Consider the following 13,183-nt stretch of genomic DNA (forward strand, 5'->3'; position numbering starts at 1 on the left):
AGCTACATTTTTGCATCACCAGCAAGGGATCATTTATATGCACTTTTTCACAGACAGGACACACATACCACGACCATTGATATACCAGTCGTGGGGCTCTGGTAGAGACGGTGGAAGAAACAATCTCAAAATGGGTACTCTTAGATGATTCGAATCAATAAGGCAAGAACATCAGGCATGTGCTGAGGCATGAATGAGAGAGAGAGAGAGAGAGAGAGAGAGAGAGAGGAGAGAGAGAGAGAGAGAGAGAGAGAGAGAGAGAGAGAGAGACTGACATACAGACAGACACACACACACACACACACACACACACACACAGAGACAGACATAGAGAGAGAGGTAGACAGACACAGACAGACACAGAGAGAGGCAGACAAATAGAGAGAGAGACAGACAGACAGACAGACAGAGCCAGACGGATATAAAGAGAGAAGGGCCATAGCCGTATTGTAATTCATATCTAACACTATTACTATCACCGATAACACGTATATGATGTATTGTATAAAGTCGATTATCATGCAACCATGCTTCCTGTTGACCTGATAACCTCTACCTGATAATTCGAATTGTCATCATGTCACTATGGGTTGTGCTCAGGTAGGTCGTTTTCTCGTTTTTCAAACATCCATTTACAGCAATAATTGTTGAACTGCATAAATAAATATATCATTTACACTTCCTGTAACATCAAATTACCTTCTAGTTTTCAATTCCCCATTATTCGCTCCCATTCAGAACTAGCTAGCTAACAAAAGAAAGAATGTTTACATTGGGATCAGCGTCTGGCGTCACAGTCGCTACTAGCCATTGACGTACATAGGTCGTCTTCAGGTCACACACAAACGAGTTTACTGCACAGAAAAAGATACAATAATCGTATTGTGACACAACAGACTATGAAATATAAAAGTATTTTATTTAAAATTTGGAAACACATAACTTTTAGGCTGGCTATGCCATTCCCAAAATACATTTGGGCACCTGTTATTGTCTGACATCCGGAAGTAGTTTCTACACGATCAAATTAATAGTTTTTATACCGCTTTTGACTCAAACATATTACAAAAATATAACTTGAAAAAAAAATCAGGTTACTACGTTTTGATATCGTGGTTATTTGGCTCGGTTCAGTAACGGTGTAACAGGCTCGATGAAGCTCACCTGTTGCACCGTTATCTAAACCTCGCAAAATAACCATGATATCAAAACGTAGTAACCTGATATTCTATATATATATATATATATATATATATATATATATATATATATATATATATATATATATCGTCGGCGAAATGACAAAAGGTCGTAACTACGCTTTTGGCGAGAAATCACTTTTTGGAATTTCCAGTTAGAATGTTCATGTTCTGCTTTTGTCAAAAGATCGTAACTATCGGCCTATTAGAAAGTGGTTGACTGTCACATGACAAATAGTCGTATTATAACTGGTCCAAGAAACAAAATGACAAAACGTTGTATCTACAAAGCGGGATGCTAGAGTGTGGACATGACGCTCAGCATTGCATTATGTTCACACATTACATGGATTACATGTAAATAAAACCAGTTAATTACACATGTATGGGTATTTAATCCATGTATAGATTCCTTCAACCTGTGTTAAATTCTAGATCAAAATGTCGTAACTGACATTTTCAATGACATTTCAGGTGTAAAATGTCGTAAGTACATTTGTAGACCTGACACATAGGGTAAAACGTCCTAATTTCGGACGTAGCCGTAACTATGGTACACCCACTATTAAGTAGTTATCACTGTTAACTGTTAATATGTTTGCATAACAACGACTATAACAAAATAACGTGGGGGTTTTTAATATTCAGTTTTTTTGCTCTACTGTAAAATTTTGAAAAGTGTAGTTACGAGGTTTTGTCATTTCGCCGAGTAGAATCTCATTGGCGTGATCACTGTCGGTGCATCAAACTCAGTTCGACCTATCGGGAAGTTCGAACCATGCATTCGGCCGTTGTAGGATGCTTCTGTAACACAAAAATCAATCCGACAACCTCGCATATTTCCGTAAAACCGGCTTGGGCTAGACGGTCCGATTGACTCATTAGTAAAGAAGTCGCCGTCAAATGTCGGATGAGATATATATTTGTAACTATTATTTATCACCGTTAAATAAACAAATAACAAACACACTGGTAGTCTATATTTATAAATATTTATTAATTTAGAAAGTCGTTTTTCATTACGCTGTTGTAGCATCTTTTGTGACATTGACATTTTATAATAGTTCGAGCTATATATGTTTAATTTAAAAGTTCTGACCAATAAACCGGTTCGAGAGAAAGCTTCTGTTCGACCCCAGGGGTATTCGACCAATCAGCACCAAAATAAAAGTGTTTAACAAAGCGAAAAATCGGGACTTTGTTCTTTGTTCGAGAATACCGGTAGGTTCGACCGTTGGGCGTTCGAGCCAATGAGATTCTATTGTATATACAAACAAAGTGTTTGTTATCGTCCTAATGTTTCTAGTAGCCCAAAACGAATTTTACCTCTCCCCCAAAAAAAATATATGTTACAAAGTAAAATGAAAAATTACTTGTTCTTCTTCTTCTTTTCGTTCGCTTGTTGACTACACGTCGAGGCCAGCAGTGACTATGAACGATACGGTTCTCTGTAGATCATTTCTTGTGCCATAGGATGTAGGGCTTCTGAAAGTCTGTCGAGCTTGTTGTTTTCAAGAGCCTGGAGGGCAGAGAGAGCATCAGTCAGGAAGACGACGTATGAGCAGTTCTCCTCTCTGGTGCTGATGATGTGGGCAGCATGAATGAGAGCCTCTGCAGCATAGTTTGTGCAGTATTTCTCTGTAGGAAAATGTGCCTCCTCTCGGTAGCCACTAGGGTCCATGATGTATATTCCAGCCCCTCCGTTTTCCACTGCATTTGTTGCAGATCCATCAGTATATACTTGTGTCCATGATGTCTCTGGGTACTGTTCATCAATCATGGCCAGTGTCAGGGCTCGTTTGTATGGTTCACTGTGTTCCTCTCCAGGGGTGATGTGTTGGACCACTGTGCAGATCTTTACATTGTCTAGTTGTGGTTCCCATGGTGGGATGCAACTGACAGTACTAACTTGATGGATTTTATCTGGGAGTTGTCCTTTATGTTGCCTCAGGAGTGATTTGCTCTGTTTATGAAAGCTAGTTCTTTTGAGTCTGGTGCAGGGATAGTCATTCATTCTCTTGTTCATTTGGTGTTCTGGCAAAGACTTGGTGGCTTGTATCATGAGCTTTGAGTCCCTACGTTTGCTGAGGGGTATGATGCCAGTGAGCTGTTCCATTTTCTCAATGGGGGTTGACCTCATTGCTCCAGTTATTATCCTGAGTGCTTGGTTTTGAACCCTGTCTAGTTTTTGTTGATGTCACTTTGCTGCTGTTGACCATGCATTGGATCCGTACTCAAGATGTGGTCTGATTGCTCCTTGGTAGACACTTTTCAGTATGTTATGATCAGCACCCCACTTGGTGCCAGCTAGTTTTTTCATTATGGCAAGGTTTCTTCGAGTTTTGGCCTCGGCTTTCTCTAGTTGTGGTTTCCAGGTCTGTCTCTTGTCAAAAGTGACCCCCAGGTATGTCTGTTGGTCCTCATACTGGAGAGGTGTGTCATCAAGTTTGAGGTTGCCTGTTTCCTGTTTTGTGGAGAGTGAGAAAGGAGTGGCAGCTGACTTGTCTTTGTTGATTGTCATGCACCAGTCTCGAGTCCAAGGTGTAGCATTGTCAAGGGCAATCTGCATGCGATATGTTGCTGTTGTTGCATACTCCTCCGAGCACCACAAAACTAGGTCATCTGCATATAGTGCTGCATGTATCCCTTTGGGTAGTTGTGTGACCAGGTCATTGATAAAAATGATGAAGAGAGTAGGTGACAGTACTCCTCCCTGAGGTACTCCATGGCGTACAAGTACTTTCTTGCTGTGTTGGCCATCTACCATTACTCTCGCCCTTCAGTTGTGAAGATAAGACTTGCTCCACCTGTACATGTTGCCACACATACCGTTTTTTTTGTGTGTGTTTTTTGTAGCTTTGCTAGCAGGCCATCTTTCCAGACCTTGTCAAAGGCCTTTTGCAGATCATTGAAGGAGGCAAGAACAACCTTCTGTGCTTGGAAAGCATCTTCGATTACTTGTGATAGGTAGGTGGCCTTGTCTTCTGTGCTGCGGAATTGTTTAAATCCTGCCTGCTCTTGTGTGATGACGTTCTCAGTGTCAAGAAACGGTTGAAGCCGATGGTTGATAATGCGCTATAGGGTCTTGCAGACACAGCTAGTTAGGCTGATGGGTCTATAGCTGCTTGCCTTTTGTTTGTTTTTACCTTTTTTCAGTATGGGTATCATCACCGCCTCTTTCCAGATTTGTGGCACCTTGCCTTCAGACCAGCTTAGGTTGAATATTTCCAACAGTTTGGATCGCGCAGTTATTGCCTAGGTGTTTCAGCAGTTCATTAGTAATACCATTCAGTCCTGGAGATTTCTTATTTTTCAGATGTTTGAGGGCATTTTCAAGTTCTGGTAGAGTTATACTATTCATCATGGAATCTTGCAGGGTAGCTCTACTTACGGTTTCTTTTTGTTCCCTTCGTGCTTCTTTCATCTAAGTTGTTGTGATGGTAATGTCACTTTTCTTGGCATATGTCTTTGCTAAAAGATCAGCAGATTTCTTACCTGCGAGTATATTTCCATCCTCCATTAGAGTGATTTTCTTTCCATGGGATTCTTCCTCATTCAGTTGTTTTGTAAATTTCCATAATTTGGTGCTGTCCTTTTCAAGGTTGAGTGCAGCAGTTTTGTCTCTCCAGCTTTTTCTTTTGGATTCAATCTTGGTTCTGAGGTATATGGCTTTAGCATGCTGGAGCTTTAGGTTGTTTTGGCTCGGGTTAGACTCTGCTTCTTCCCCTACCCGGGTCAGTTCATCATGTACCATTTGAAGTTTTTTATATTACAGTAAGGAGCATATACTTTCTTGACTCTTCTTGGGATATTTTCTTTGGCAGCTTTAATGATTTGGAAGTTGAATTCCTTCACTACATTGTCTATGTTCCTTCCCTGCACTTCAATTTCTTGCAAAGCTTGAAAAGTTCCCATTTGGCTTTCTTGTAGTTCCACCTTGGGGGCTGCGAAGCTATATGGATTTTGCTATCACTTAAGGTTAGGAGGACCGGTCAATGGTCACTTCCCCCTATATGTGGTCCTACTTCTCGACTAATGACTCTACGAATATCGTCAGTACAGAAGGCAAGGTCTGGGGAGGTTGTGGAATGCCAACGCCTGGAATAGAATGTTGGTTGATCAAGTGGGTCATTGATGAGATTAAGGTTATTTCCATCCTGCCAGCTTTCTATCTCCTCTCCTCTTTTGTCAATGTTGTTGTAACCCCAGCTCTGGGATTGGCTGTTGAAGTCTCCAACAAGTAGGAAGTTACTGTCTGGATATCATCAAAGGAGAGTTCTTTGTCATTTGGGCACTAAACATTTTCCATGTGAAGCTCAGACGTTTTATGTTTTGATCTTGACCCCAATGAATTCAGCTTCCTCCATATATCTATTGGTTTCAATGGCACTGATGTTGTTTCTAACCAGAGTGACTACCCCACCCTTAGTTTTTCCACTGCGACCACTTCTGAAGGTCTGGTAACCTCTGACTTTGAAGCTCATCGATTCTTTCACATGGGATTCTTGGATGCAACAGATGTTGATCTGGTTTTCATGCATAAAGTGCTGAAGCTCTGTCTTCTGTTTTGAAACTCCCTCAGCATTCCAGTGCATTATGTTGATAGGGGTGTTTTCTTTTGTTGCTTTTGTCTTGCCAGTAGCTTTCCTTCCTTATCCTCTGGCTCCGCGAGACGGTCGGGAAGGACTTCCAGTAGCTGAGGGTGGGCTCCCTCGAGATAAGAAGCCCGGCGCTGCACCTGCCTGATGAGTCATCACAGGGCGAGCACCGATCAAGTTACATTTTTAAATAACTTGTAAGATAAATGGTATCCAACGGCTCAGTCATGTAGTATTCTTTATTTATTATGCAACCATGCTTCCTATTGACCTGATAACCCCTATCTGATAATTCGAAGTGTTATCATGTCACTAGGAAATGAGTTTTGCGCATGGCGGATGCTTGCTCAATTTTCAGTTAGGTCGTTTTCTCATTTTTCAAACATCCATTTACAGCAATAATTGTTGAACTGCATATATAAATATAACATTTACACTTCCTGTAACATCAAATTACCTCATAATTTTCAATTCTCCATTATTCGCCCCCCATTCAGAACCAGCCAGCGTTTTGAATTAAACATTTTGAAACAAAAAAGCAAGTAGCTTCCTGCAAAGAATGTTTACATTGGCGTCACAGTCACTAGCAGCCAGTGATGTAGATCTTCTTCGGATAATACAGAACAAAATACCAAAATTGTAATGATGTGACACAACAGACTTTGAAATATAATTAAAGTATTTTATTTAAAATTTGGAAACACATACCTTTTAGGCTGGCTATGCCATTCACAAGATGCTTTCCGGCACCTGCTATTGTTAGACTTCCGGTAGTAGTTTCTACACAATAAAACTAATAGTTTCTATACCGCTTTTGACTGAAACATATTACAAAAATATAACTTGAAAGGGGTTGCATGATAAAACAAAATCAGGTTAAAATATTTTGATATCGTGGCTATTTGGCTAGGTTCGATAACGGTGTAACAGGCTCGCTGAAGCTATATATCCCGAGTTTGCTACCTCTGTAACATGTTTCCGACTAACATAGAGAATAATACATGAGTTTCCGTTTGATACCATTTATCTTACAGCGAGTTGTTTATAAACGTATCCAACTTTGACATAGGACCTTTAAACTTATTACAGTTTATTATTATTCTTTTTTGTCAGGGTGAGTAGTAACAATCACTTGCACGTTTACACACACACACACACACTCACACACACACACACACACACATACATACACACATACATACGCACACACACACACACATACATACACACACACATACACACATACATACGCGCGCGCACACACACACACACACACACACACAAACATACACACACACATACACACACACATACATACATACACACACATCCACACACACACATACATACACACTCACACACACATACATACACACACACATACACACACACATACACACACACACACACACACACACATACATACATACATACATACATACATACACGCACATACACACATACGCGCGCACACACACACACATACATACACACACACACACACATATATACACACACACACACATACATACACACACACATACACACACACGCATACATACACACACACACATACACACACACATACATACATACACACACACTCACACACACACACACACACACACACACACACACACACACACACACACACACACATACATACATACATACACGCCATTTTGTTACACCCCTTTGTATATTAAATACCTCAGAGAACTGTCTTTTAACATATAAATAATATAATATGTAGGGTCTCCACGAGTACTCGAGTAAGGGCCGAGTCTAGCATCACTCGAGTCCGTGCAAGGAAGAGCACCCTCATATACATACACGCCATTTTGCCATACTAATATGGTTGCCGCCAGTTACATTATAGGGTTATGAGACATGGAGGGAAACCAAAAGTCCAGTATGTGGAATGCAATACAATTGCATGATTTGGCATCGATTTTCAGCGCTGGAATTAAGATATATAATACTGTTTTACTTTATTCCTTAGTCTCATTATCATCTAGTGTAAGTGTCGGGTGCTCTGGTCCGGGTCAAGTTTGACCCTCGAGCACTCAAGTCAAATAGTTTTGACTCGTGGAGGCCCTAATAATGTGGTAGGCCTACTAAGTTACTAACATCGCGGGCGGATTTTAATATCAGCCTTATTTGTAATACTTTTTTATTTTGTTATAAAACTTATATTTACGCTTCCATTGGTCCAGACGTAGCAACGGGTGTTTGTTCATAGCTCGATGAATGTAAACAAATTTTCGTCAGAGAACGTTATACCTGATGACGTCATTTTATATTGGTAATTTGTTTTACTGGGCGTTATTTTTCAAACCAAAAAAAGTATGGAAAATAAAATATTAACTTTTAATGTAACTTTTAGTAAGTATGTTTCAAATTTAATTATAAGTATTGTCTGTTTGTTTTTTTAAGTTCATCTGGGTATGAACAAAACAAAAACAAAAAATCATCCGCAAACTTATATGAGAACGGCTTCACCGATTCACACAATTTGTGAATGATTTTTGTTGTTGCTGATACCCAGTTACTGACATCACGGGCGGATTTCAGTATCAGTGTTCTTTTTAATATTTTTTCTTTTGTTATATTTACGCCTTTGTGGCTATGCAGATTTAATTACCTCAGTATTGTTATATAGATATATTTACGCTTTTGTGCTTCGGTGTTTTTATATAATTTTCCTTTTCAGTGAATCCCCTCTAAACCAGACACCCTCGTAACCAAGTAAAATGTCCGGGTTCAAGAGGTGATTTTTAAAAAAAAGGACAGTGAAAAATGTCCGGTTAGGAGGGAATTCTTGTTTACAGTGTGTCCGGTTTTGAGAGATTTCACTATATATGACTTGTGCATTTTTGTTAGACCGACCAGTTGCTTGATTTTACTATAATCGAACTCTGTTATGTATTTCTCTTGATTTGTTAGATTTGTTGTGCATTACAATTATCGCTCCACCAGTGGTAAAACGCTCACCTGATGCATGTTAATCTAGGATCGATCCCCGTTGGTGGATCCACTAAACTATTTCTCGTTGCAGCCAGTGTTCCATAACTGGTGTAATAAAGGTCGTGATATGTACTATCTTGTTTGTCATAGGCGTACGGTCTCCCGTGTTTGCAGGAGGGTAGGCTGGCTTGTCCTAATTAAAGGAAAATGCCCGAATCAGGATAACTTCTTAGAACTAATCTTATTCATATTAGCACTACTACAAACAGAGGGGCGGGACGTAGCCCAATGGTAAAGCGCTCGCTTGATGCGCAGTCGGTTTGGGATCGATCCCCGTCGGTGGACTCATTGGGCTATTTCTTGTTCCAGCCAGTGCACCACGACTGGTATATCAAAGGCGGTGGTATGTGCTATCCTGTCTGTGGGAAAGTGCATATAAAAGAGCCCTTCCTTCATTAGAAAAAAATGTAACGGGTTTCCTCTCATGACTATATGTCAAAATTACCAAATGTTTGACATCCAATAGCCGATGATTAATGAATCAATGTGCTCTAGTGGTGTCGTTAAACAAACCAAACTCTTTTTTTTTTTTACTAAAAACAGCTATAATTATACGCTTGCAAACGAATAACTACGCATTTGTACATGGATTACAATTAAGTTTGAGGGTAGAATGATGGAAATACATGGTAGAAAGGTCTCAGTTTAGCACATTTTGCCCGAATATCTGTATCATTTTTGCCTGAATATCTGTATAATTTTTGCCTGAATTTGAGGTTTTGCTCCAGCATTAGGGGAGGAGTAGCCCCTCTCCACCCCCCCCCCCCCCCCCTCGTACGCTTATGTTGTCTGTTGGATGGTGACTATAAAAGATACCTTGCTGCTAATAAAAAAGACTATCCCATGGGGTGGCGGCAGCGTCCTTCCAGTCTCATTATCTGTGTGGTCCTTAATCATATTACTCCTGGAGCTGGGGACATTTTGCATGCATGTAACGTCCCCTAAATCACCCTCCATATTTGGTGAGAGGACCACTTTGGCCGTCATAAAAATCAGGGTGGACATTCTGATTCCTGGCAATATGTGAGAAATTTGACCATATGTACAAAATTAACATGGTGAAAAAGTGACCAAAAATTAGGGGTAGGGGAAATTGAATTATATTTACGACGAGTATATCCATAATTAAAATATTTTAATGTGTCACTGAATATAAACATTTTTGTCTTTACTTCGTCAGGGTTCATAGTGTTTCTGTATTCTTATTCATCGACATTATTGTTATGCAAAAAGTGTTTTTAGTAATAAGAATTAAATATCAAAATCAATGAATGGCATTTAATTTTGTTGGGAGTGGCCTTGATATGTTTTTTTTAATTTTCGGGTGACCCACGAAAATAAAATCCTAAACTTCCGTTTGAACCAATTCACTATTTCTGCCAGAAGGACCTTTTGTATTGTGTATAGTATTTATATATATATATATGTGTGTATTTTGTGAGATATGAATGAACGCGAATGAATGAATAGACGAACTGTATGCTTGTGTGGTTGTGGTATGTATATGTGGGGCTATATGATATGTTTAGTTTAATAAAATGTATGTTTAAAATGGTTTGTATGTTGGTGGTCTCTCCCAAAAAGAAAATGGTTAGGGTTAGGGTTAAGTCATACTTAAAAAAAAAAAAAAATTGGAAACGAATTTGGGTATGGCACCATACCCGTTTTACCCTCTGGCAGAAACCCTGCTGAATTATTGGTGACATAGTTGTGAAACGTTTACTGACTGAAAGTAACTTTTAATTGTTATAGAGGGTTGTACAAATAAAGGAGAAAAAAACCCACTTAACGTTAGTAAAGTTTTTGTTTTTTATGTCGGTCTAGTAGTAACGATCGCTATCGGGCTTGGCCCCGGATGTTCAACTCTAGCCTGTACCATGTTAATTCCTGGACGATATTCGGAACAGTTAACTGACAGAGTAAACCCATGAGGAATATAACTATAGCAGTGTCGCAAGTAGAATAAAACTGATTTCCGTCGATTATTTCTTTTATATTAAATGAAGTAAATATCTATTTAATGATATTCTACCTAATTTAGCATTTACTTGTTGGGGCTCTCATTGATGTACAAGGTGGTGTTTACTCTTGAAATTAAAAGATGTCGATAAACAGGTGATTTGTGCACTTTATTGGAACAGACTATAACAAATTTTGATCAACATAATTATGTCAATTTAATTGCTGTTGCAATATGTGAGGGACCGTCTTTGATTACGATTTACCCCTATCTCTCTCGAAAACAAAATAGTTGTAGACATTTATAAGTAACTTTGAGCAAAAACTGTCAATAACCATTCTGAATGTGCGATCTATTATACTGGTATTAAAGGTGCTATGTATTAAAGGAGCTATCTCAAGTTGAATACTGACAGCTATTGCAAAAGTTTTAAAATTACATTTTGCTTTAAAATCTAGACTACACCTTTAACTATATGCCCATAAATGATTCTAACAAAATAATTTTATCTACTAATAGAAAATACACTTTTATTGAAGAATCTTTATCACAAACAGATGCTGACATAATAACTATGATAGATCGCCTTTAAGTGGTTGCAAGATTGTGTAAATTTCTAATGTATTTATATTGAATTTATATTCACTAAATATGCTGATAATAATTAATAATGTATGCTGCAATTCAAAATACTCAATTAACTTGCAGTTTTAAATTAAAAGTTTGATTAAGGGTAAATGAAACTGACACGTGTAGATCAAAATTTGCAAACCACAGTTCCATACACTGTTTTCACGGTGTGACCATGGCGTTTATTTTGTTTTTCATATTTAATATTAATACACCCCACGTGTTTTTCATACTTCATTGTGTCTTTCATAAAATTGACTATTTCGTAGATTTTAAATTGATGTTGATCATCTTGTACCTTTCTTTGACACCCAATAGCCGTTTATTTTTGTGCGTGATGGGGTATCGTTAAACATTGATTCATTCATTATCTACCTCATTATCTCTCTATCTCTATGTCTATCTCTGTCTGTCTGTATCTCTGTCTGTCTGTATCTCTGTCTGGGGCGAGACGTAGCCCAGTGGTAAAGCGCTCGCTTGATGTGCGGTCGGTTTGGGATCTATCCCCGTCAGTGGGCCCATTGGGCTATTTCTCGTTCCAGCCAGTGCCCTACGACTGGTATATCAAAGGCCATGGTATGTGCTATCCTGTCTATGGGTTGATGCATATAAAAGATCCATTGCTGCTAATCGAAAAGAGTAGCCCATGAAGTGGCGACAGCGGGTTTCTTCCCTCAATATCTGTGTGGTCCTTAACCATATGTCCGACGCCATATAACCGTAAATAAAATGTGTTGAGTGCGTCGTTAAATAAAACATTTCCTTCCAGTCTCTGTCTCTGTGTATAGTCTTTTGAGCTACATCATGGTCCAGTTAATAACGTTTAGAGTTTTAATACTGTTGAATATTTTTCATTACTCTTGTTCCTGGCGTAGATCCTTCTTGTTCCGTATTTTGCAAAGCCCTGCCGTTTCAACAATGGATTTCTCCATCTCTTCGATAGTAGTCGGGAGTTCTCTTCCCTTGGTCTCTGGCAGAAACATCACCAGGAATGCAGCCAGAAGACACATAAAACCAAACAAGGCTGCTGGACCCCAGATGAACCTTCGACTCTAAAGAAACAACACAATATAAAGATCATAATCATGAGCGTCATCATCATCATCATCACCATCATCATCATCACCACCACGGGGCACCACCATCATCATCATCATCATCACCACCACCACCACCATCATTATCATCAATATCATCATCACCAATAACATCATCATAATTGTTTATGAACAGAAGGAACATCACAATATGAAGATTTATTAGTTAATAATAATAATAATCATAATAGTCATAATCATAATCATAATCATTAATATAGCCTGAAAAAAACAATACGATCTAATAGACATCATCATCATCATTATAGACTAAAGAAAGAACACACTGAGAAGATCTATTAGTTCATCATCATCATCATCGTCGTCGTCGTCGTTATAGACTAGAGAAACAACACACTGAGAAGATCTATTATTTCATCATCATCATCGTTATAGACTAGAGAAACAACACACTGAGAAGATCTACTAGTTCATCATCATCATCGTTATAGACTAGAGAAAGAACACTGAGAAGATCTACTAGTTCATCATCATCATCGTTATAGACTAGTGAAAGAACACACTGAGAAGATCTACTAGTTCATCATCATCATCGTTATAGACTAGAGAAACAACACACTGAGAAGATCTACTAGTTCATCATCATCATCGTTATAGACTAGAGAAACAACACTGAGAAGATCTACTAGTTCATCATCATCATCATTATAG

General features: G+C 38.7%; 1 protein-coding gene across 1 annotated transcript in view; it reads right to left on the reverse strand.

Moving 5' to 3' along the window:
* Positions 1-12,088: 12,088 nt before the first annotated feature.
* Positions 12,089-13,183, reverse strand: part of LOC121388874 (solute carrier family 22 member 8-like) — a 57,425-nt gene continuing 56,330 nt past the window's right edge. The window contains exon 11 of the mRNA XM_041520406.1: positions 12,089-12,466. Coding sequence (XP_041376340.1) covers positions 12,269-12,466 — 198 coding nt within the window. The 3' untranslated portion in view covers positions 12,089-12,268. The remainder of the gene's footprint in view (positions 12,467-13,183) is intronic.

This window comes from Gigantopelta aegis, chromosome 2, assembly GCF_016097555.1.
Source record: "Gigantopelta aegis isolate Gae_Host chromosome 2, Gae_host_genome, whole genome shotgun sequence".
Taxonomy (NCBI): domain Eukaryota; kingdom Metazoa; phylum Mollusca; class Gastropoda; order Neomphalida; family Peltospiridae; genus Gigantopelta; species Gigantopelta aegis.